This window comes from Vanacampus margaritifer, chromosome 20 (genome assembly GCF_051991255.1).
Source record: "Vanacampus margaritifer isolate UIUO_Vmar chromosome 20, RoL_Vmar_1.0, whole genome shotgun sequence".
NCBI lineage: Eukaryota > Metazoa > Chordata > Actinopteri > Syngnathiformes > Syngnathidae > Vanacampus > Vanacampus margaritifer.
Window position 1 is genome coordinate 1,070,089 of NC_135451.1, and position 27,242 is coordinate 1,097,330.

Below are 27,242 nucleotides of genomic sequence, written 5' to 3' on the forward strand. Positions count from 1 at the left end.
TTGTCTGTGTTTATGGACAGCAGGATAATTGAGTTCTATTTAAAGATCAAGTTTGTAAATGAAAAAGCAATTGATGATGATGGTGTGTCAAGGGAGGTCTACACTGCATCTGGGAACAATTTGTTGAGCAATGTGAGGGGAAAACAGAGCGGGGTCCAATGTTGAGGCCCGATTTCTGTGAGGCTGAATGGCAAGCGATCGGACGCATCTGGGTGAAAGGATTATTAGACCATGGAGATAGCCAGTGAGGCTATCAAAGGTTTTCATGTTAGCCTGCATCCATGGCATTGACTCAGTTGATGTAGACATCCTAATACGTTTGTTGATCACACACATTTATTTTTGAAACAAATATCACGCTGTCACAAGCTCTCAGATATTCACGTGTCTAAGGCCCGTTCCTCCACCGTCCACGGGGAGAGTGTGGTTCTGTCTCCATTGAACGGGAACGAGCCGTTTCTGTTTCTCATTTAAAATTGGACATTGAAAAACAGAAATCGAGTCTTTATCTGACCTTCCATTATGTGTTTATTTTGCACAAGTCGGGAAACAAAATGCGACCTTAGTTTGTTTTCCTTGAGCTTGTTTGCTTTTCATTCAAAAGACATTCTTCTTCTGCTGTTAAATTTTCTTCTTCTACGCCACTAATACAAATTTGTGATTTTCATTTTGTGATTTAAAACATCAGTTACAGTTGACAAAGTGTAGAGCAGTCTGTAATTTTATTTCCTGTTTGTGCAAATGTACAAGGCCAAAGTTTCACATATCCATCCATCCAATTTCTGCATTGCCTATTTACAATATTGTCACAGGAAAGCTGGCGGCCCATCTGATTTTTGTGTGAGAGGCAAGTTACATCCTGGATTGATCACACATAGAGAAACAACAATTTACACCTAGAAACTGTTTTCTATGTATTGAAGCATGTTTTTGGGAATATGGGAGAAAGCCTGGAGAAAATCCCACGCAGTTAAGAGGAAAACATAGAAACTTACACACATGAAGGCCAGAGAATATTTTTGAGCAGGCGGACTTCTTAACCTGGTGGAAGTGATAACCTAAACACAACCATAACCATTCTCTGCCACGGTTACATACTTTAGTTTTTATTAATTTGGCTTTGAAAATGGCATGTGTATGAGTGATCAGTGCATGTCTCACAATTATGAGGTCCTTTATATGTGAAGTTGGCTTGTTTTTCCAGTGACTGGGTTTTCTATAGGTACTCCAGTATCCTTCAATATTCTAAGAACACATTTTGGCTGTTGAAGCTTCTAAATTATCAAAAAACAAACACCAGAGGTGAGAATGTGCCACTGCCCTGAACCAGTCCCACCTCAACTCATTCACGAGCCATGCAAGTAGTACTTGTTTGGTTCTACACCTTCAAAAAACATGGAGAGTAAACAAAGTTGTTATGGAACTTGCAGAAACCACTCCAGACATTACAACCGTCCAAATATGAAGGATGTATTCTTTATTCGTTTCCCGAAGCCCAAAATTCAGAAGGATAAATGTGAACGAGGATCAACTTGTGCGGACGTCCAAAAGCGCAGTTTAACGCCAGCGGAGTGAAGCCTTCATAAGTAGTAAACATTTTGTTGGGGGCCATACGTGCATGCTCGTACAGATGACCAGTCTGCCCTTTTTGGCCACCGCTGTCCCTAAGAAGTAAGTGATTGTCTTTATTTATTTATTTTGTTTGGCCTTTGGCACTACCCCGACTGCCGGACGACAATAATGAATGACAAGGAAAAATGCTAAAATGGCGTTGCCACTGTTGTTTCGGACCTGTCTTGCTTACCACCTGATTTTTAATTTTTTTTGCCTTTCGTGCAGCTGTGACATGAATGAAAATTTATCTGTAGGGCCTTTTCTGAATTAAGGAAACAGCCTTATAAGCGGGAAGGATATAATAATTGAAAGAATTGAGGTATAACGAGTGTTGTTCACATTTACACAACCACGCACGCACGCACACACACAAACACACACCCAAAAACTATCAAAGACGTACGACAAGCAGATATGACAGACAGGGCATATAGCGGTAAAGGGGCTTGTTGAAACTGGAGAATGTCAGTGTCAGTTGCGTAGGACAATGTTTTGAGGGGGAGAAAAATAAACTGTGCCCGTCTTATTCAGCCCTCAACACTTAAGCCAACTCTTCAATTGAACATTAGTATGTTATTTGATCTATATCAGTGAATTTGGTACCAGGGATATCATTCTCTGACATAATTAGTATATTTAGCGCAGTAGACATCTCGTTAGTAGATTGTTTACATCCGTCTAGCATGACTGGCCCTCTGAGTTTGACCCCCTCGCTAGCTTCATGAATATCATTAATGATAATGATGCATTGGATTTATATAGAGCTTTTCCATCTAATCAAATACTCAAAGACGCTCCACAGTGGTTGCATTATCCGTGCGCTAACACATTCACACTGTGGTGGTGGTAGGCTACTTAAGTAGCCACAGCTGCTGCAGGGGCAGGCTGACGGAAGAGTGGCTGCCAGTGTGAGCCTACGGCCCCTCCGACCACCACCAAACATTCGCACCTTCCATACACGAGTGTGAGTAGCACTGGAGGCAATGTGTGTGAAGTGCCTTGCCCAAGGACACAACGACACATGACTTTGGGAGAGCGGGGATCGAACAACCGACCTTTTGCTTTCTGAACGACCGTCTCTACACCCTGAGCCACCGCCGCCACATATTAATTAAGTGACGTATATCTTGCGGTATCTCATTACTAATTTCTCCAAACCAAATGGATGAGATTGAAAAATGTCAATATAATTTTCCTGACAAAAAAAATTAATAAAAAGTGGCTGACTCGTTAGCATGTCCGCCTCCCAGTCCAATTAAAGGACGTGAGATCGAGTCCGGGCTTTGGCCTTCCTGGGTGGAGTTTGCATGTTCTCTCCATGCCTGCGTGGGTTTTGTCCAGGTTCTCCGGTTTCCTCCCATATTCCAAAGACATGCACAGTAGGTTAATTGAACACTCTAAATTGTCCCTAGGTGTGATTGTGTGTGCCATGGATTGGCTGGCAACCAGTTCAGGGTGTACCCCGCCTACTGCCTGAAGCCTCCTGGAATAGGCTTCAGCACCCCTGCAACCCTTGTGAGGAATAAGCGGTTAGGAAAATGGATGGATAAAAAAATACATAATATTTATGAGTGCCTCTGTATTTCTCCAGTTTGTGAGAGGCAGATGATTCTCGTGTGGGCATTTTCTCCCTGCATCACTGAGCCTCGTCTGGCAAGGCATTGCCTTCCTGCTTTCGTTGTAGTTCCTCCCTCCATTTGGCCTTTTTCTCCAAGTTCAAACTCGTCAGGGACTCATTTCTGGCGGCGGCCTAAAATGGGTAAATGGAAGACTTTACCGTACATTGCAGTATCAGCGCCAACATCTGACACGTTACCCCTCCTCACCGGTCACTAACTCATTTGCTCTCAAAAACATATAAATACGTTCTATTTTAAATGTTTTAAATGTCCCAAAGGCGTATTTATATGTTTTTTATGCTAGAGCATACAGAAGGCTTTGATGCAGCCCCTCAACTGCAAAAAACGGTTGAAGCAATGGTAGTTATAACAAAACGGCCAGCAGGTGGGAGCAGAGTAGAAGAGATCAACAAATCCATGTTGAAAACAAACTGATTTACTCACAGTTCTAAGCAGACTTGTGAAAAATTATGAAACTTGGCTATAGTGTAACGCAAAATTTTGCAAAACGGAAACATATAGAAATATACTTTCTTTACTTCACTTACTTTAAATAGACTCTAATCTTTCTTTTGGCAGGTTCCATGTTTTTATAGCAATAGAGCACAATACTCTTTGGGCCTTGCAAAATCTGTCAAAATCCAGTAAAACAGCGAAGGGGATTGCTTCAGTGAAAATGGCTGGGAATGAATGAGTTTATCATCTGTCACACATGTAAAATAAAATCAACCAATATTGTAAACAGCTAGTGCGAGAAGCTACATCTTCAGTCCTTTGTTCACTGAAACCTACCCAGCATTGACAGTCCTATCAAGCCAACAAGTTGACAGCTTACAAAAAAAATGTCAACAGATAAGCTGATGAGCATATGCAGCAGCAAGCCACTCTGCAGCTAGTCAAAACAGAACAAAGTTACATCTTCAGTCATTGTCAAAAAGATGAGACGGAACTTCTTCATGGAGTAAGAAAACAAGTACTAATCTACCTAAATAAACTTGTAAAAGCATAAATCGTACTATTTGGAGAATTTTAACAAACCATCTGACTTTGAAAATCCCACCATATTAGGAGTAAAATAAATCCCCAACAAAAGTTCACTGTGGAAATACACACAAACAAAGCACTCACCCGTTTGCCCAGGAAGACCATCAAAAAGCAGCCGCCTATTGTGGCCGCCATCATCACATAGCATGCTTTCACTCGTACTTTGTTTCTCGCAGCGTCAAGCGTTTCAAACCTGTGGCATGGACAGACAAAATGCAACAGGTCATTTAAGGCAGTACAAATACAACTTCAGTAATATATAGATTATTAGAGCTGTTAAATTATTATTATTTTTAAATCAGATTAATCACATTTTAGAATTTTGATTAATCACGTTTAATCACTTAATCAAAATGGCTTTTTATCAACATTTTTTGCCCACCAAATCTAAACAGTGTTCCTGCAGGTTTCTTCAAGTTAAATTTAAGACATTTAAACACCTATTTAAGACCATTACCCCCCCCCCCCTCCAAAAAAAAAGTAATACCTTTACAGCCTTATTGGCATTACTATTCATGCAACACCAACACTGAGCAGACAGACACGGACTACAGACAATATTGCAATAATGTGGCATCTACTGTCAATGATTGTAAAACCGATGTCAAGCTAAGACAAGGGGAGCTGAACGCCGATATAGAGCATTCCAACTATTGTCGTGCTAGGCGCGTGTATAAATGAAAGTTAACTTAGCCACACTTCATTGAATTTACATTTCCACATATCTCTAGTCTAATATAAAATGGGTGGCACTGGCTATGTGTAAACAAACAAACAAACAAAATCTGTGTGATTGCGTTTGTGTAGTGTAGTGGTCCTCTTCAGTGAACTGTCGGATTATTTTGGCCATAGATCGTAACGAGTCTGACCAGGGCTGTGTTGCATTCTCAATGATCGGCTCATCCGTCCCATTTATTTAAAATTTCAAAAAATCTAAACCAGGGCTCTACATAGACTAACTTTTTGTACTGGTTGCAGAGGTGCAAACGCTTAAGTTAGTTTCACCATATATTTTGACCAAATCACATTCACAAAGAGCAAACCTAAAAAAAAAAATAACTTCCTAAACAATTTATTTTAATTTTCATTTGTGACCACATCGCATTCACAGAGTGCTAACCTAAAGAAATTCACTTCCTAAACAATTTATTTAAATTTTCATATTTTAAAATTTAGGTCAGGAACATCACAGCATGACTGAGTGCAGGATAAGTGTTTTACATATTTTTAATAATATATACTAGGCCTAATACTATTATATTATTAAAAGTATATTTAATACTAATGCTTTAATAATAAAAATCATTCACAAAATTATTTTTGCTACAATGACATTTTGTCATGGGAGAACTGCACTTCCGCCGAGGTGCAGTGAGACAAATTGACACGAATACTAGGTGAGATACTGGCGCCAGGAGAAATCAGACCAACAGTGAATTGGTGCAAATCTCTTCCGTCTCTTCTTGTACGGGAGCTTTTGTTGAAGATCACATAATATTACAACATCATAATCAATACATAGGATATAGAGAACATCCAAAACTGTTTATTCAACTGAAAAAAAACATGTTTACTTTAACCACATCCCCAACCTTCCTCCATCCTTGGTTGCGGTCAGTTCAACCTGATCTGACCAGTCCTATGACATGGATTGTAGCTAGGGAAATAGTGTGCTTTAGGTGGTATTCTGGAAAAAGGATGTTACAATACAAAATATTGAATAGATGTGTATACTGAATATATCTGTGAACATTTCAATTGATAACTTTGAATGTATTTGTGTATAAATGCGTGAAACTCTTTTCTCAATTCCCTCCTGTTTATCAAGTGTACAATCAAACAAGCACCACTTCTCTCAATTTTCGGTGCAGTTATAGGTATTACACGATTTGAAATTCTTCATAACTTGGATTTTCAATACCTGACTGAATATGCATAGCTTCACCCAACATTTGGAATTTTTCGAGAATTTTAGTGACTGAACCACCAGTTAGGAATGAACATTCAGCCTTTGTCATGGAAGATGGCGCAGACTGTCACAGATTCTATTAACAGCATATCCAGCGCCATGTGGTTCTGGAATGCTGTTAGGGAAACTGCATCGAGCTGCTCTGCAAGAGCCATAGTTCCATTGTTTTGCAGACTGAGGTATCTTAAATGAGAGTGTCTGGTTAACTTTTACACATACTTGAATTAAAAAGAAATAGCTAGTCTCCGGTTTCCTCCCATATTCCAAAGACATGCACAGTAGGTTAATTGAACACTCTAAATTGTCCCTAGGTGTGATTGTGTGTGCCATGGATTGGCTGGCAACCAGTTCAGTGTGTACCCCGCCTACTGCCCGAAGCCAGCTGGGATAGGCTCCAGCGCCCCCGCGACCCTTGTGAGGACTAAGCGGTTAAGAAAATGGATGGATGGATAGCTACTATGATTTGAATATTGCTGTCTAGAGTAGTAGACCAGGCCATTACCTTTTGACACATATTCACATTTGGGCCGCATAATGACTTTCTCGTGGAAGAAGTTCTCGAAGTTCTGTAATCTTTCCAGTCTTTCGTGATTTACCAAGTTTACCAGTTTTAAGGATATCAGTGATTGTGGTGACAGCATATCCTACATGATTTTTCCTGTAGTCGTCTTTGAAGGCTGAGCCGTCAACAAATACAACATCACGAGTTGTCAGGGGTCTGTCTGCAGTATCAGGCCTAGGTTTGTAAATTACATCAGTCTGAGCTACACAGTCGTGCGGGGTACCATCTCTGGGTGTAGGCATGAGTGTAGCTGGATTTAACGTGCATCGTTCAATAGTCAAGATAGGTTGCGAAAGCAGTGTAGCTGTGCATGAAATGTGTTTTGCTGGAGAAAGAAAATACATTTTTGTTTTTAACAAGGCAGAGATGGCGTTAGGCACTTTAAGAGTTAAAGAGTGGTACAAAACCACTCCAACTGATGCCTGTACGTACAGCCAGTGCAGCTGCCACTACTGCTTGCACACAGTCGGGGGTTACATCAAGATATTGTGAATAATAAGCCACAGGTTTAAGCTTAACACCGTGAGGTTATAATAAAACTGAAGTCATGAACCCGTTTGGCATTGACCGTCTGAATGAATGGCTTAGAATAGTCAGACAAAAAAAATGGTTAATTAATTATTGTGGTTATTAATTGATCAAGTCATTTGAAACCTTTGCTACCTCATGAGAGCTCAGTTCACTCCTCATCCTCTCCTTTTACTCAATTTCACGCTGGTAGTTACATGGGTGTTCCAACTCTAGGGGGTAGGGATGGGAATTGATAAGATTTTTACAATTTCGATTCTGCTTAACGTTTCAATTCTTTATCGATTATTTTTTGGAAAAAAGATGAACATAAATTAGCATCCACTTTTTATGTTTTAGTTATATCTATAAACAAGATACATGTTTAAAAGTAACATGGCTGCACAAACCCAACAGTGAAGTTTTAAGGTCCACATTCAAGGACTCAATGGGGTGCGCCATGGGGTCCCCAGAAAAAAAAAGAAAAGAAAAAAGATTTGAAAATAAACAACAAAATTCTTTTTTTAAATCATCTTCTATAGAAGTTTACAAAATACAACCTAGATTATTTCGTGACAATAATGTCTAAGTCCAGTAACATTTCAACACTAAGAGGAACTCTGAGCACTCAAAAACTCCTCCTCCCTGTCTCAGTCAAAACAGACACAGCCAGTAGACTGGTGTGTGACTCTCATGAGCAGAGTCAGTGTGGTCGTGTGGAAGTAGCGAGTGTTGCTTTTAAGTCATCGTTCCTTCTGTACGTCTTTGCACGTTTTGCAACCTTGAATAAAACCTGATGAAAAAAACAACACAATACTCGCGTGCCGCGGCATTTGCCCTTGCAAGCCGGCGCCGTTCAGTGAGATACGGGCTTTAACATAAGCAGTTACTCACGGCACGTTTCACATAAATGCAAACTGACGCTAATATATTACTATCTGTACCTGGAGTGTTGATAGGAGAAAACACTTGCAATGCTGAGCGCTCACAAACACGACACACAGTTATCACATGCTGTGTGTTAAAAGTCTTGCATAGTGGTGGTGTTTCCTCCCTTAGACGAAAAATCCAATTTGCAAACATTGCAAGTTGACCTGTTAGCTTTTCTTGGAAGACGTCAACAAACTTTCGAGTGTGGCGCCATGTTTGTTGCTCGGCGCGCACGGAAATGTTGTTCGACTCGCGCACGTGGTGTTGTCATCATCCTACACAGAACCGATAAGGGAATCGTTAGCAAAAACAGCAAACTAATTGAAACACTGGGAGCCGGTTCTCAACAAGAACTGTTTTTTTTTTTATTCCCATCCCTACTAGGGGATTAGGGTACAAGGCATAGTTGGAACACAGTGTATTTGTTTGTCTGTGTGTGTCAAGTTTGCAATAATTTCTTAACAGACAACAGGCGCGTTTTAGCGGACTGGCTTAATCCATTCTGCTGGGTTAGATGTTCTTCTTGTAGTCATCATGAGTCATCTGTTAATCAGCTGTTAGATGCAGCTGCCCTAATCTAGCTATGTGAATGTGAGTGTGGAAGCAGAGCAAAGCATTCTCCATTGCAAGAAGAAGCAATTCTACATTGCAGCAAATAGCAAAGTGCTTATTCATGTGACACCTTATTGTACAATTTTCTCAACACCCTCACGACCAGAGAAAACGAGCTGTTGGCACTTTTTGACACCATTAGGAGCGGATCCACCCGCGCACCGCCTCTGCGGACTTAACGCACGCCCACTTTCGCTGAGACCTCCATGGGCTAATGACAAAAGTAGCCTTTATCAGTAAAAATTCTGTCCAAATGAATTCAAAGCAACCAATTATCCTTCACATTTGGAATGCAAGTGCAAGGACAATTGGCCGTCTTAAAATCCCAGAAAATATTCTGGCCGAGACTTGCGTAAACTACAAGTAAAACCTTTGCGCTACTGGTCCTAACCAAAGGGTTAGTGGTTAGCGTGCAAGCACCAGGTTGGCGGTTCGCAACCCCGCTCAGGTTCTTCTTCTGTCCTCTCTTTTCTTACCTTTCCTCCCTTCCTTCACGATTTCTTGCGGCAAGGAGCCGTTTTGTTTCAAATGTTTATTGAAGAATTGTTGGCTTGCGTTGCATGGCCATTCAGAGCTTTCAAACGCAGAGATACAACAGCAGGCTGCAGCCAGCTCACCGAGTAAGTGAGATCAACAAGGGTGCGGCAAGCACGCGAGGAGAGGTGGGGTTTTACATAAAAAAATGATATTGCCATGGTGTCAAAGGTAAGATTTAATCATTATATGCCTATAGTTAACTGTTTAAGGGCTTAAAATACCGTGGCGTAATCCCTTTAAAATATTACTCGTAATTATATAACATCTAGTCACGTGGTACACAGTTATAGCAATACATCAAAACCAGGAGTAAGAATAACATCAAGGTATTTCATCTTCTTTACTAGACCTTTATGGCTTTTTGCGTATTTGCAATTGGAACAGTACTTGGGCCGCGACTGATGACGTTTTCAAGACATCACAAGGACGTAGGTACGGACAGGAAGCATATTGAGAAACGGCCAACATCATTGTTGGTTGCTCAGGTAATGACAAATCATGGTTTATCTGTTTCCTTTGTTTGGTCATGTGATTTTCGCAAGGCGAGCCATGATTGGTCGTTACCTGAACCCTGAGCAAATGTGATGTCATTTTGAGATTAATTTATGTTTTAATTATTTATCCTAATTAAACTTATTTTATGTGAATACATTTATTTTCAAAATATTTAAATTGATTTCATTAATTTTATTATATTTACATTTTATAGAAAAAAAATATTTCAAACTCTACTTTTTGATGCAAAACTAAAATACTAATAATACCAATATAAAAGTATCACACAGTGGCCAGCCCCAATCTACAGTTGAATAAAAATAAAATCAATAAATGAAACAAAACCTAGGCCACTACTTTGAGACTTATCATGGCAGTATCTCAAAAGGCATCTCTGCCCTCCTGTCAGGAAACAGCACAATTACCCCTAAATGAGCTGCCACCCCTATCCTGTGATGTTGCTCATGGACAAACTAAAGACAAACAGAATGAGTCCACTTACGACACCAGCTCAGGGATCTGGTCGACTGTCTTGTAACGTCCAGACCACAGCAGCATCTTCTGGTCCAGCTTTGAGGGTCTGTAGCCTGGGATCTTGAAGCCGAGACGAGGGGTGGCTGCCAAAACACCATGTGTCATGTGTGTGCGTGTTTGTTTTAGGGCTGCATGATATTGGAAAGCCAAGCAATATATCGATTCTGCGATATTTAACATGTACCTAAAGAAATAACATTTTTATTATCTAAGAAAAGAATAACGTTTTTTTTCAGGTGGCAAAATAAGTAAGCTCAATGTTTTCTTAGTTAATTATTTGTAATAGATACTGTTCAACTATTGGATGGTGATGCACATTTAAGTTTGCGTCAGACTGGTCACATTCAGATAAAAGCATACACTTCAATAAGAAACTTATTGCATGTCTTTGCGATATGCATATTTCATGGACCAATATCGCAATATCAATATTTTTTCCCTAATGTGTGTGTGCGCGCATGTGTGTGCGTGTGTGCATTGCATGTGCAAATGTATTTGTGCGTGTTACTTTCTCCTGGAGCTGCAGCATGAGGGTCTGCTTTGGCCTCCTGCGGTTTACTACACATCCCCCTAAGGCTCCATGCTTCCGTGACTGGTATGCACCTCAGACCTGTGCACAAAAATGGTATACAACACTAGAATGAATACACTATTCCATTAATTATGGGACTGCTGCGTAGCAAAGCAACAGCTGCGAAGCATAGCAGGCACATATTACTATCCTAGAAAATTGGGTTTATTATATTATCTTCCACGGATTTTTCCGCATAAATGCGGCCCGTACCGTAGAACGCATCGGCACAAATGAGGTATCAAACGACGCGGCTCGATCTGACTCGCTGCGGCATTACTTTTATTGGAATTCCGAGTTACCATGGTGACGCAATTCCCCCCCAAAAAAGTCCCGTTGGAATGAATGGAAAAAGGAAAAACAAAATCACAAACTAGAAAAATTCCCGCGGAAATTTTGAATGGGACTGCTGACTCTTGCAAGGTGGAAAGACGCATGTAGTACTTGTAGCAATAGTAGTAGTAGTATAGTAGTAGCAAGTACTTGTAGTAGTAGTAGTAGTAGTAGTAGTAGTAGTAAGTAATAGTAGTACTTGTACTTGTAGTAGTAGTATTAGCAGTACTTGTAGTAGTAATTTTAGTAATAGTCAGGCCAAGATGGCCGCCGACCCGGGTGGGCGAGAGGGAGAGAGTCCTTGGCGTACCTAATCAATTGGCCAAGATGGCCACCGCCCTGGGCGAGCGGAGTGGCGAGAATCCTGGGCGTACCTAATCAATTGGCCAAGATGGCCGCCGCCCTGGGTGGGCGGAGTGGCGAGAGTTCTGGGCGTACCTAATCAATTGGCCAAGATGGCCACCGCCCTGCGCGAGCGGAGTGGCGAGAATCCTGGGCGTACCTAATCAATTGGCCAAGATGGCCGCCACCCCGGGTGGGCGCAGGGGAGATTCTTTGGTGTACCTAATTAATTGGCCAAGATGGCCATTAAAAAAAAAAATAATAATAATAATGTGTTACATTTGTATTTTTTATGTATTTTAAAATAAAACAGTTCAAAATTTAAACAATTGAAATCGGTCAAGAAATGTGGAAGTTAACCATAATCAACATTAACTAAAAGTATCTCACTGTCCCTTTAACTCTTTGACTGCCAAAAACGTTGAATAACGTTTAGTAAAATCCTACGGAGGACTGCCAAAGACGTTAAAAGACGTTCACTATGTTTTTTGGGGGTTTTTTTGGAAACGGGTGGAGGAAAGCCTTGGCCAGCTGTGCTGAAAGTATCAAGCAGTCCAACTTTCATTTGGTAGTATGTGTGTTTCCATAGTCCAAACACAAAATTTTCTGTGGACCTTGAAAGATCAGTCAAAATGCTTAAATCGGCTGGCACCCACAGCATCCCTTTTCTGAAAATGTCTGGCAGTCAAAGAGTTAAGAAACATGCACATTCACGCACACACATTTGATTTTGAGCGTGAGCTCCTCGCAACCGGTCGGCATTTTTCCTTTGTTTTCCATTCTGATCTCCTGCTCGACGCTCTAGCTTCGCCTCTACTGACGCCCACCCGATCTTGTCAAAAGACAGTCATCGCTGCCCTCTAGGGGCCAAAAATAGTCCTTAGGCACAACAGACCTAATTGAAACTTTCACCACAGATGCGGAAGGCTTCCCCCCACCCATGTTTCAACAAAAAAAAAAAAAAAATGGATGACGTCTTTTGACGTCATTGGCAGCCCTCCGTAGGTTTTTACTTGACGTCTTTAAACGTCAGTGGCAGTGAAAGAGTTAAAAGACGTTCACTGTGGGGGTTTTTTTGTTAGTTTTTTGGGAAACAGGTGGAGGAAAGCCTTGGCCAGCTGTGTTGAAAGTATCAAGCAGATCTAGTTAGTATAATGACTATTTTTGGGCACTAGATGGCAGCGATGACTCTCTTTGGACAAGATTGGGTAGGCGTCAGTAGAAGACGTGAGGCGGAGCTAGAGTGTTGAGGGGAGAATGGCTGAGGAAGCGAAAATGGCGACCGGTTGCAAGCAGCTCATGCTTGAGCATTTTTTTCAAAGACGCAAAGTGTTTGGCTTTCATCATCATAACAATAAACAGTAATACAATGCCGGTCTGGCTGTACTGAACCGTAGTGATGAATTAATCTTCTCTTTCTCATAATTACGTCCAAATGCGAAGGAAGATAATGTGCAAAATTGTAAAGGCTTACTGTTTATCTGCATTTGTCATGTACTGTTTTAGCCCCAGCTAACAGCTAATCAGAGTGAACAAATGTCACGACGGACCAACAGCATTTTGACGTGTTGAATCAGCCCCCCCACACACACACACAGACGCTCCCCAAGGAATCCAACGTTACATCTGAGATTTGTACAATAATCTGATGGCGCTTACCGACGCCCTGACACTTACAAGCTTCCGACATTCGATTGACGTATTGAGGCCTTTAGCCAACCCAAGGGGATTGATGCCCAATGAAATGCATTGATTTTTTCCCCTCAACCCAAAATACACTCACTATACGACTTCTACAAAAACAGTGTGGAAATGGAAAAAAAAAATCCTGGGGTAAAAAAAAATAAAAAAATTACAAAATAAATATGCGACTCCGCGGGTGCCAAACCACAAGTATGTAAGAGGCAACTGTAATTGAATTACAACATTTACATAGTTGTAATATTCAGCATTTTGACAAGCATCAACATTTTTGAAAAACTACAATTTTAAACTGTGTTAACTTCAGGGAACTATTTATTTAAATTTGCATTTACGGTAACGTTAGAAGCGATGTTGCTGAGCCTGGGAATTCTCTGCACATTCTATTTTTGTTTAAAATTAAAACTAAGATAAGTAAAAACTTAACATTTCAGATATTTATACATTTTGAAAAACTTTATTTACTGCAGAAACCAATGGGGAGCTATTTAATTGTTTAAGTTTTTATTTAACCCTTGGAGGTCCCTGAACTATCTGTTAGAATTTCAACACAAAGAGGTCTATTGTCTATGATTAAAAGAAAAAAAATCACTAAACAACAATAATAATAATAAAAGAAAATTGTAAAACATTGTAAAGGAGTTTTTTTTAATGTTTTTATTCCAATGCTAATATACTCCCTTTTAGCGAAAGAGTGCAGTGGTACATCGGAGTTTGAATATAATTTGTTCCTGCAAAGTGTTCAAAGTCCGAATTGTTCAACCTCCGAAAAAAAAATTCCCATAAGAAATAATGTAAATGCAAGCTCCCAAGCTCCAAAAACAGAAAATTCCTATTTTAATTTCTATTTTTGTTTTTTACATTTACAATACAGTATTTAAACATTAAAAATACCTTACCTTGCCTGGTGTGGTGTGATGGCATCAGTGGATGATAAATGCTATGTTAATGCTAGCTTTAGTTCAGTGCTAAGTTAGTGTATTTTACATTGGGCATATAGTTAGACTACTAAGCGGTCCTTGCGTACATTGATTAACGTCAGGCACGCTGTTGAAAAGCTAAGGGGGGTCCTCGTGCCAGTATTTACAGAAGTAGTCATGGTAGTTACAACTGCACAATAATCTCCTTCCTAATTCCAGTGATTCGTAGCATTGTATGTTTTTATTTGCTGCCACTGGCACTGTTTTCTTTCTTTGGGCCCATGGCGAAGAAAATAGTCGTGGAAAAATCAAAATGCACTCACGAGTATGGAGCACCTCCAGGAGTATTCCCGATCTGACTGGAAATGAGCAGTGCATTGTCTTAACTACCGCAACATGAGCATTCGGCATTGCTCGGCGTCGCTCGGTTTCACTCGGGACTACACGTTTTCAAGGTATGTTTGGCTTAGCTTGCTTTGCTTGGGTGTTTGAACTCCAACAATTAGTTCAAACTCCGAGGCATTTTTTACTCAGATTTTTGGGTTGAAATCCGAATTGTACGAGTTCCGAGATGTTCAAACTTCGAGGTTCCACTGTATTGTCTCTTAATATCGGTTATCGGCCCCGCAAAAAACATCGGTATATCTCTAGTTTTAACACATTTTAATGTGTCACTTTATCTTACAATACTAAAGTTTGCAATGGTGTCAAGTTGTCCAAACACAAGCTTTTGAGTCACAGTCACTGCATGTGTACCAGTAAATGCTTTAAAATATCTTATGTACAGTACTATCATACTGTTGGCATATCAGTCAGTAGCCTTCTATACAGTATATTAGCTAATGATTTAAAAAAAAAAAAAAAAAAAAAAAAAAAACCTTGGTAAGTAATTCGTAATTAAGTTGCAGACCCCCAAAAATGCCCAATTTGGGCCCCTATCCCACTCTTTGTGGAGGAAGAGCACCAATTAAAATAATTATTAGAATAATGTATTATTTAAAATGTATATTTTATAAAATAAACATCCAAATTAAACTGAATTGCCCTTTTCATTTATTTTTTTTTAAAAATGCATGAAATCATGTGTTAATTTTCCTAACCGCTCATCCTCAGTAGAATCACGGGCGAGTTGGAGCCTATTTAAGCATTCCTTGTAAATAAATCGAAATGAATATTTTTCCGGGACAGGCAACTCGCCACCTAGCTCTATTGTTATTGTTATGGTTAGGCTGGTAATGCCGAGAGAAGCGCATCTTTCATTTTATGTCACTTGATTAACAACTGTCAATATAGAGTTGCTACTGACGATTAAGGAAGCAAATTGATCAAATATATGTTACTTTACAGTTAATCTACAATAATTACGCAACTGGGAAGTTACAACACTTAAATAAGGAAAGTAAACTGTTCACTAGTTGATAATCTATATTAAGAAATAACACATTTAAACTCATACAAACCCAAAAGATTTGCAAATGAAAGTCGGGATCTGACGAAATTCATATTGTATATCTGTGTTCCGAAAACACGTCAAAACGTCCGCTTCTGAAAGTCAAGATACCAGCATACGGTGGTGCCTAACTTGTAGTCGGAAATCCTAAATAAGTGCTAGCATAGTAGCCTTGTGCTACAAAGGACCACTTTTAGTACTACTTGTCCGCGTTCTTTGCCTGATAAAAATTAATAAATACATACATAAAAATCTGAAATTTTGGTTAAATTCGTTAATTGATTTTCCATTTACAACACAAATAAAAATATTACAATTCAAAATTTTCATTCTAGATACTTAGTTAGCAAAGAAAAACATTAATCTACAAAAAGGCTTTGAGTGGAACACTCTTACGCAAGAGGACCGCTCGGATCACAATGGCGGCGCCCGGCGTAACATTAAATTGTGAGGATTTTTCGATGTTTCAGGTAATTTTGAAAATATTTTTCTTTCGTTCTCTTAAGCCTTTTGCGCAGTGTATATGCATTTCGAGGCTCCAGTTTGATACGATTTAGAGATCAGTAGTGTTTTGTTGTTGTTTTGGTTTTGGTTTGGTTTACATGTCACGTAATGCAGCCACTTATTGACCCTTCCTGAACTGAATGTACCACGAGTAGACAGTAGTTTACGGAACGTGAATGCAGAGATGTTTCTAAATAAATTTATACAGGGAAAATGCTTAATATAAGAAGAAAAAAATAAGCTTAACGTTAGAAAACTTTGACGATTCGTCACCAAAATGTACGTGCACATTTGTATTTATGCCCACTTTAACATCTGAAAATATCAACATAATCGCCACAGTATTTGGGAGTTTATAAACATTAAGCTTTTTCCTCGCAATAGACAACCACAGTATAACAGTATAGAGAAAAAGGCCAACGTGGCTTAATGGGTATAATAGTAATAAGGATAGGGACGGGTAGCAGGGCACTGCAATTCAGCAATGATATACATATAACTATAAGTAACAAAAATAATTCATAAGATATTCTTATAAAGCAACGCCTATATACTTTTCAGATGCATACCTTTATTGGTACTGTATTGTTTCCTTTGTTACCAATGTTAGTAGAAAATTTACTGATGCAATGCAATTCTGTACCTGCGGTAACACTCGTGTGAATATTTTTATATTTTTGTTATATTGTGTCAATGATAATTGCCAAGTCCGTTTTGAAACAAAAAGTTGCAAGGTAATTTTTGACAGAAGTGGTGAATGCTTTTATGTTTTATATTGAATGTGTAAAAAGGGGTGGGATTGAATAAATGTTCTTCTTCCCACTCCCTTTCAGGCAGCTTGTTTTAACATTTAACATGTACCTTTCCTTACGTCTTTGCTACCGATGTCAACTGGGATATGTTGCCTGAAATAAACACAAATGAAATTAAATTTTAGAAAACGACGACCAATGGACCTTTTTCACCAAAAAATGGAAAATACGTCATCACTGGGAATCTCAACTTCCGTCCCTTATATTTAGTGCTTGAAGCTAGATGGATCGCAGTGTATATTGCCCACTATCTCAAACATTTGTCAAAAATCACCTTTGCCGATGTGGAAACTAGCAATGTTCAAGAAAACTCCCATCACAGGGAAAGAAAAAGAAAAATGATGATGGTAACGTGTGATGGGCGTTTGCGTTTTTGTATGTGTGTCATAGTCCCAGTATGTACAGGATGATCAAATTTGCGGTGAGGGCTTGTTTGTTTGCGGTATTGATAATCCGTGCAAGCCGTTGAAGCCACAGGGCGCTCGTTTTACCACTACCATCTCGCGAGCAGACTACTGTATGTACGTACAGATTAGACATAGACGGCTCGTAGGCTCTTAGTTAGACCTTTTGCATGCAATGTCATAGCCGTTGTAGGAACGCCCACTCCTGGATGTCAAAAGAATCACTTGCAGTCTTTTGTTTTTCTTTTTTAAGACAAAAGTTTTTGTTTACCTTGACTAGTTTCGGCGTCGACTGCAGCCTTCCTCAAGCTGTTTAAGCCCTGAGTAGTGCCCTATATCGGGAGTAGTGTGCACATTCGGACAGAAGAAGAAGTCAAGTCATCTTTATTATCTTTTTAGTCAAAAGGACTTGGGCCTCTCACACACATACTTATCATTCAGATCAGGAAGAGTTCCAGATAAAATGAGAATAGCTCAAGTTATACCAATATTTCAATCGGGAGAGAAACAGCTATACACAGAGAGAAATATGTTTATAATTGTGTAAATGATGTTTTGCCATTCATGGTCTGTGTCTCAATTGTCGGTGATGTCCTCAAAAATATCATGAAGAAAAAAAAAAATATGCAACCAAAAATTACACAAATATAAAGGGGGGGAAGGGGGGAAGTGAAGCGAAATATATAAATAGTAAAGCAGAAATATATAAATATTAGAAAGATCTTGCAAAATCTAAGATTTAAAAAAAAAAACTATTGGATATACAAGCTATTACATCAGTAGTTCCTTTCAGCTTTTTTGTAACCTTTTTTGTGTGTCTTTCAGGAAGTGCTGAAGCTGATGCGCACCATGGACGATCGCATCATCCATGCTCTGAACACCACCGTGCCCACTGTCTCCTTCTCTGGCAAAGTGGACGCTACACAAACTTGCAAGCAACTGTATGATTCAGTGAGTGTCAATGTGGTGTAAAGGAAATGTATTAAGCTTTTTGTCCTCACTATTGAAAACAGTTCCTAGGTGTAATTATATCCATTCATTGAAATACCCCAAGGATAAAGAATTATAGAATACTTACTTAACATACCCTTTTTTTGTGTCTTGCTGAAATTGGCCCATTTTAAGGGCCAGGCCTGTCTCATGTAGTGTTGTACGGGATACCGGTACCAGGACCGTACCTTGATGTTTTGGCGTCAACAAAGGCTCGGTATCAATTTTTTTTAGCACCGGTACTAAAAAAAAAATACAAGACAGCCCTCTAACTCTGTTTTAGAGGAGGGTACACATACACGCATGGCCGCCTGTCTACCGATATGCGGAAAACGCCTCTTTAAGATTGTAAGATGTCCGGTGTTAACGAAGTTAACATTTGACATATTTGACACGTCTGGCAAAACACCCCCAAGGCGGAGAGAAGGCAACTTCAAAATAAACCTCCCCCATACCAAGTAATATGTGGAGCACAATGCCAATTAACGCTTTTATTTGAAGTTGTTCCCGGAAGCGTTTTGCCAGTCGCGGGCCGCGGTGCAACGGATGACTTGACTCGTCCTGCGGAACGTGTGTTTGCCGTTCTTATTGCCGGCGTAAACAATCGCGACCAACGTCAACAAAACAACTTTGTACCGAAATCACTTTCGATCACGGTGCTAGCGGCTGCAGCTAGAGTCATCGGACTACTTTTCAAAGGCAGTCTAATCAAATTGATGATTTGCACACTTTGATGCTGACAGCCGGTCCAGTTGCCGTTCCTAATAAATAAACCAAGCTCACTCAATTGTGCAGTTGACCGTCGGCAAAATCACAACGGTGGTTCTGACGTCACTTTGTCTTACAGACCAAAAACTACTGAACTCGGAATTTGATTTCATACAAAGTGCTGTACATGGAGTAAAAATCAGTCATGGAATAAAGACAGGTAAAACAAAATAACACCAAATAGATTAATATTTATCTTAAGTGGGTAAATGAATAAGTCAATAAAATAACACAAGTAGGTAAGTAAATAAACAAAATTAATTAATAACAAAATACAGCAGGCACTATCAAACATTGAAACAATGATGAGTCTCATGCCGAGTCAAACGCCAAAGAACAAAGATGTGTTTTAAGAGTGGGTAGAGAGGGAGGTTGCCTAATCTTTAACAATGAACGCATTTATTTTGTAGTTTTTCCCGGGAGCGTTTTGCTAGTCGCGGCAAAACTGATGACTTGACTCGTCCTGTGAAACGTGTGTCTGCCGTTCTTATTGCCAGCGTAAACAATTGCGACCAAAGTCAACAAAACAACTTTGTTCAAAAATCACGTTCGATCGCCAATTAAGGGCATTTAATTACGCTGACATTGTATTGCTCTGTGCCTGTTGCCAGTGTTTAGGGCATCTACAGTGTTGGCGTGCTAACAGTGCTAGTGGCTGCAGCTAGAGTCATCAGACTACTTTTCAAAGGCAGTCTAATCGACGTGATGATTGCACACTTTGATGCTGACAGCCGGACACAGTTGCCGTTCCTAGAGATCAGTTCAATAAACTGAGCTCACTCAATTGTGCAGTTGACGGTCGACAAAATCACAACGGTGGTTCTGACATCACTTTGTCTCACAGACCAAAAACTGCTTAACTCGGAATTTCATTTCATACAAAGTGCTGTACCCGGAAGTGTTTTGCCAGTCGCGGCGCAACGGATGACTTGACTTGTCCTTCGAAACGTTGCCGTTGCCTACCATTCTTATTGCCGGCGTAAACAACTGCGACCAAAGTCAACAAAACAACTTTGTACAGAAATCACGTTAGATCGCCAATTAAGGGCACTAAAAGAAGAATTAATTACGCTGACATTGTATTGCACGGTGCCTGTTCCCAGTGTTTTGGGCGTCTACAGCGGCTGTAGCTATCGGACTACTTTTCAAAGGCAGCCTAATCGACGGGATAATTTGCACACTTTGATGCTGATAGCCGGACACAGTTGCCGTTCCTAGAGATCAGTTTAATGAACCGTGCTCACTCAATTGTGCAGTTGACAAAATCACAATTGTGGTTCTGACTTCACTTTGTCTCACAGACCAAAAACTACTCAATTTGAAATTTCATTTCATACAAAGTGCTGTACATGGCTTAAAAATCAATCATGGACTAAAGATGGGTAAAACAAAAATAACACCAAATAAATTAATAATTATCTTAAGTAGGTAAACAAATAAGTCAATAAAATAACACAAGTAGGCAAGTAAATAAAATAAATAAATTAATAACAAAATACAGCAGGCACCATAAAACATTGAAAGAATGATGCATGCCGAGTCAAACGCCAAAAAACAAAGATGTGTTTTAAGAGTGGGTAGAGAGGGAGGTTGCTTAATATTTAACGGAAGGTCATTCCCAAATCCATTGGGAGAGATTTCTCTAAAATCTCCCTAACTTTCTAGAGTGAAAAATAATGTGCTGTTAAACACAATTTAAATTTAAGTAAAAAAAAAAAGAAAAGAAGAAAAAGAAAAAAACTTTAGTTTCTAGAAATGAAAGTTGGTCAATCATTAGTAAGTGGAAATATATTTTTAATGTCTTCTGTATTCATAATTCTTTCACCATGCAAAAATATTATTTTTATCCAAATACCTGATTATTCAATAGAATTTTGCCTAGGATATTTGAACACCATAATATTCGATAGCTGCAGCACCAGAGGGGACTGCAACCCGCAGTGCTATACTGTACTTATACACAATATAAATGGATAGTGAAAAAGATGACCTGACATTTGGGGAGGACTGGCCATCGTGAATTTCACGAGTTTCCCAAAATGCCCAGCCCATCCACGGCGATGAATCGAATAGTAATGGCTTGATGTTGGTCGAACAACGAATCGGCATGTTGGACACTGCACCACCGCTCCCCGGAAACAGTTAAGGCTCAGGATTTTTTTTTTTTACTATAAGCCCTGAATTTGTTATAAGGAGCCAAAATGGCAACAGAATCCTTGTGTTTGAAATTAAATTTCCTAAAAAAGGTTTCATTTGCCCACCCCTAGGCAGATCCAAATCATTTCGTTAAAATGCCAGCAGAAGGCTTCTTGCATCGTATATCTCTTGGGGGCCCCCCTCAGTTTCCACTAATGGATCCATCTTATTGCGCATGTGCATGCGCAAAAACAGAGCACGAAGTGACGGCATTGAGTGAGACTCACTGTGTCATGGCGACTTACAGCCTGCAGCAGCAGCAACAACAAGATGACGCCTGTAGGGGACGCAAAAGTAGTGAGTAACTGTTCAGCTGGTGACATTTCTCCTGTATTGACATGTATCTCTTCATCTCATTAAACTTGGGAAGGCCCGTTACCGTTGCAGTTTACCACCCGCATGACGGTTGCTATTTTTAGAACATTTAGGACATGTACGTCACTACCCTGGCTACGTGACAATTTTAAGCTCATTTTAAATAAATTCATGTGCTGTTGGATAGTTTAAACAATGTTCATATATTTGTAGCATCACTTGTTTCTCCTGTGATTTCAGCCAGCCTGTTTTTAAGATTGTCATCATGCATTTTCCAAACTGGAACAGAGTGATTTCTTTTTTTAAGTTTTGTCTTAAGAAGTCACCCCACAAAGGAATATTCTTTTATTATCAGCATTAAATCATCATTTTGGAGGTACACGGTATATGGTTTTCGCTTAGCAGAAAGGGTTTGAAATATGTAACCAGCAACATAATGTACAGTGCTCAGCGTAAAAGAGTACCCCCCCCCCCCCTTTAAAAAGTAACATTTTAAACAATATCTCAATGGATACAAAAACAAATGGGAAAGTGTTTTCTTTACGTAACACCTATTTATAATCAACTGTCTGCTTGGCGCCCGTGTAATGACAAATGAGACTCACCTATAGACGCTTGTAGTCTAAAAGTTGGGCTTTGCTCCAGAGACGTTCTGTGGGGTGTATTCATATTATTAACCTTACTTTCATGTTATAAGTCAAACAGAAGTTATTTAAATTTAGTCTTGTCATCATCTTGCGTTCATTGACATATTGTTCAATGTGTTATTTTTCAAAGGCGGTGCACTCATTTATGCTGAGCACTGTACAATAGTGGAGTAGATTGCGCAATACCTCAGAGATACAGCGCAACAGACAAAATCCTCAAATTTCTACATTAGTACTTGAGTATACCACTGAATAACAAACCTTATTCTGTGTTGTGCGTGTTTGTTTCAGAATGAGACAGGGATGTGCTGAGTGTTACAAAATTATTTCATGCAATTTTAAGGAAAAGTACTATATTGGGATTTATAGGTCTGCCTTTAAAATGATCTGTCTTTTTTTGGGCAGGTAATTGACAAGTGGTATCGGTATCAGTATGTGTGACTACTCAACAATTGAGTACTGTATCGGTCTAAAAAAAAGCGGTATTGAACATCCCTTTTTAAAATAAATGTCTTCTCATTCAAAAGGGCCCCATGCCTACCTTTGCCTGGGCCCCAAATTTCATAAATCCGCCCCTGCAACCGGGAATGCATCGTTAAAGAGGAATTTTGGAATGCGGAGAATAATAATAATAATAATAATAAGAAGAAGAAGAATTCTAAAAGAAACACTAAGGCCTTGCAGAAGCACCGCTGCCGCCGCTGCTCAGGCCCTAATTATTATAATAATAATTAATTACTATATTATGTTTATATAGTATATATGTTATTAATATCTACTGTATGCATGAATGGCCATATCTGGACGTCTACATCAATATATCGCCCAGCCCAAGCATGAGCAGAGATGTATTGATGAATGATGAATTTTGGTGACGATTGATCACAGTTTGGGTACATAAAGTGATGTTGAGCTTTTTTTTACATTTCACGTTTTAGACTCTCCTGTTGGTTTGAATGTCCTTCCTTGAAAACACAGATGATGGAAGCCCATCTCAGCCGGGACACAGCCATAAAAAAATGCATCACACACACGTCTGAGGTGGTGGGGCAACTGTGGGAGGCAAGATTGAAGGACAATGCTGACATGGCTCTCATCAAACAGCTCAGGAAGGAACAGACCAAAGTACTTTTTTTCCTGTTCCAATGTTAGCACACATTAATAGTTTCTGCTTAGGAGAAGCTAATGCATCTTTTTTTTTCTCTAGCTAAAACTTATGCAGTCCGAGCTGAACGTCGAGGAAGTCGTTAACGATAGAAGTCTGAAGGTATTAAATTAAATCTACCACTACTGTAATGTAATGCACTAGCGCTGTACAGTATATCGTTGTAAAAATGTCTACCATACGATATACTGTAGCCCTGTGTCATATGCAGTGGTTCTTTGTGATACAGGTGACCCAATTTAACCCACTACTTACAGGGGTGGGCAAACTCTGTTCTCGAGGGCCGGAGTCCTACAGGTTTTGAAGGTTTCCCTCTTCCAACACAAGCTGATTCCAATCAACAGGATTGTTTTTAGACTTATGAGAGCTTGCTGATGTATCAGCTGTGTTGGTGAAGGGAAACATCCAAAACTTGCAGGACTCCGGCCCTCGGGGACCGAGTTTGCCCACCACTGACTTAACATATCAAAAATAATGATATAAACAAAGGGTTATATCTTCTTGTTTTTCTTGTTGATTTTGTGCATTGTGTATGCATGTACAGGTCTGTTTTGCAACTGGACACCTGAGTTTCCCCGTCGAGGATTAATAAAGCATCCATTTATCTATCTGTCAAAATGATATTATATTGTATAGCTCTACAGGGTGAAATGCTAATGTCAGGCAAGATAATTCTGCTTATTTTAAGATACTTATTATTTAATTATCTTATTTTATTAAGCAGTCTTAGCATTGAATGTTAACAGCCAGTTTTAAGTACTGTGTACATTTCCCACATTTTAAGATGACTCCAACAGCAAAGGCCTTGAACTGGGGTTTCATAAATTGAATTTTCTTACTTTAAGATTTTGCATAATCTAGTAATAATATAAATGGGAAAAATTACAAGTGTGAAAACAATCAGACAAAAGTGCAATATAGCTCTTTATTGTAAGCATTTTTCTTGTAAAAATCAAAGCTCTATATATTACAGCTTAAAAAAAAAGTCAATACTTATTTGCTTTTAGTCTAAAAATGCTATTTTCAAGACTGCTGAGGTTGAAATGGGCCTCGTATCATTTACTTATTTTTCAAAATCTTACAGGTAAATTTAAGTAAAAATTTCTTGTTTAGTTGGCAGGTAATTCTGCTTATTTGAAATAATGATTTTTGTATTTTACTGTAGTTTTTTCTTAAATTTTCTACTTTCTACTTCTTGCAGTGATCACACAGATTACTAAAAACAGGAAGAAATCTAGCTGATAGGAGAAGCTAACATAGCAGTCAACATCTTCACTCGATTGTCAAACAGCACCAACAGATTGGGGCAAACGCACAACACCAATCATGAACATACATACAATAGAGTTATTTTGTTCCTATCGATCAATGGCACAAAAAAGAAAGCAAAAACCTTGCTATCGACTAGTGCAAGAAATGAATGTCACAGTCTAAATTGTCATTCTCTGTTTCAGGTTTTTAATGAAAGGTGCCGAATACACTACTCACCTCCCAAGGTGAAATGATGCTTAGTTCCATTCAAATGACTGAGACCGATCCAGAAACTGTGACCATGCCACCGCCGTCTTGGCTTCAGAATGACTGCACAAATTTCTGTCTCAATCATTTTGCTCATTTCCATCGATGATTGTGTGTTTTAAACGACCATCCTTCCTTCTAAGCGTGTGTGATAATTTGATGACAAACATTGTACAAAAAAGTTTTTGTTTCTCTCCAAAACAATATACTGAAAATCCTAGTGTGATTGTTGATGCATTTTATCAAGCACACCACCAGTCACTGCTCAATTCAAGACATCTGATTTGCTTTTCCTCTGTCACTTAGCTCCTCCTACACATGTGATTCCCAACCAGGGTGCCATGGCACACTAGTGTGCTGCATCAGGAGTGTTGTGGAAAATTATCCAATGTCTGCTAATAGTTCTGGAAATTATTCATCATTAATCGCAAATATATCTTCATCTAACAATGCCAGTAATAATGACAGGCAGTTTTGATACATCCAAAGCTATGTTTGTTCTGTAGATTGCAATAAAGTTAGAAAAAAAAGTGTTTGTCTTCTTTGCTGATTCTTCTTCTTCGCTTTCCGTTAACTCCCTGTGGCTGCGCTACAGCACCATTCCAGACTTGGCATATACATTACAGTCGTTAAACGTCCTCAGCGTCTTCTTTAGGACATACGCAAGTCTTGAAATGCTTCTGTGTGTACGAGATTTGTTTTAGGAACGAAGCCGGCTTTGCTTCCATCTGGATGGAGCCCCAGACTTCTGTGTCTCCCACTTTACACATACACACATATATATGTATATATATATACAGTATATGTGTATATATATATATATATATATATACTGTATGCATGTATATATATATATGTGTATATATATACACATGTAAACGTGTATATATATATATATATGTGTATATATATGTATACACATATACACACATATATATATATATATATATATATACACGCACATATATATATACACACACATATAAATACACATATATATGTGTGTATAAATATGTATATATATATATATATATGTGTGTGTGTATATACAGACGCTCCCCAACTTACGAACGAGTTACGTTCCGAGCGATCGTTCGTAAGGTGAATTTGTTCGTAAGTTGCTTCAGTGCTATATTTTGTATTATAATTTATGTTTAAAGAGAATACGTACAGTACTGTACTACGTATATTAGAGAGAGCGAGAAACACACACAGTATGTACATGTACGTAATAAAATGAAGTTTAACTTACTTTTGGAAGATGTACTCGATGCTTAAGGATTTGATGGAGGAGGAGGAAGAGGAGGATTTTATATCATGAGAGGTTCTTCGTCGTCGCTGGAATGGGCTTCAAAAGTTATTTCCTCCTCCGTAACTTCAATGTAGGAAGAAGTTGAGGGTCGAGGAGAAGAAGATGAGGGTTGATGAGTATCTTCCTTGGAGGATTTACTAGAAACTGGCCGAAAGAAGCGATCTAACGTCGATTGCACAGTTTTCTTCTTTTTTCATCATAAATGATGCGGTAGCACTGTATGGCATCATTCAATTGATTTGCAACCTTTGTGCAACAATCAATATTTGGGTCTTGCTGCTCGAAGAGTGCGATGGCTTTATCTATGAGCGACAGGCGTTTCTTCTTCTTCCTCCTCGACACGTTGCTGAGCCTCCGATGCTGGGTGAGCTCTCACAGCGCCAAGCGTCGGTATTAGCGGCGGAAAGAAGCACTACAGTACTCGGAAAAAGGTGCGCAATACAAAATCGAACTTACAGCATCTCTTTCCGAACATTTTTTGACATGCGCGCATGCGCGCAGACATGTTCGTATGTACCGTTGTTCGTAACTCGAATGTTCGTAAGTAGGGGAGCGTCTGTATATATAAATGTGTAGATATATGTGTATGTATATGTATGTGTGTGTGTGTGTATATATATATATATATATATATATATATACATGCATATATATATATATACATACATGCGCATATATATACACATATATATATATACATACACATATAAATATATACACACACATATATATATATATACACAAATATATATATAAATATATACACCAAAATATATAAACGTATATATATGTGTGTGTACATATATATGTGTGTATGTATATATTTATGTGTATATATATGTGTGTGTATATTGAAGTGAATCTTCTGTTT

The 27,242-nt window shown here is 39.0% G+C and overlaps 2 protein-coding genes across 2 annotated transcripts; one reads left to right on the forward strand and one right to left on the reverse strand.

Annotated features, from left to right (window-relative positions):
* Positions 1–703: 703 nt before the first annotated feature.
* Positions 704–15,904, reverse strand: fam162a (family with sequence similarity 162 member A). The gene is made up of 5 exons (XM_077554390.1): positions 15,751–15,904; positions 10,932–11,033; positions 10,392–10,506; positions 4,362–4,470; positions 704–3,364 (listed from the first exon to the last, which is right to left on the reverse strand). The coding sequence occupies exons 1-5, from the start codon at positions 15,791–15,793 to the stop codon at positions 3,251–3,253; spliced, it is 483 nt and encodes a 160-aa protein (XP_077410516.1). The 5' UTR covers positions 15,794–15,904; the 3' UTR covers positions 704–3,250.
* A 242-nt stretch (positions 15,905–16,146) lies between these two features.
* Positions 16,147–25,591, forward strand: mix23 (mitochondrial matrix import factor 23). The gene is made up of 5 exons (XM_077555082.1): positions 16,147–16,210; positions 18,286–18,411; positions 23,355–23,501; positions 23,584–23,643; positions 24,996–25,591. Exons 1-5 carry the CDS (start codon positions 16,160–16,162, stop codon positions 25,044–25,046), a joined length of 435 nt encoding a protein of 144 aa, XP_077411208.1. The 5' UTR covers positions 16,147–16,159; the 3' UTR covers positions 25,047–25,591.
* The last annotated feature ends 1,651 nt before the right edge of the window (positions 25,592–27,242 follow it).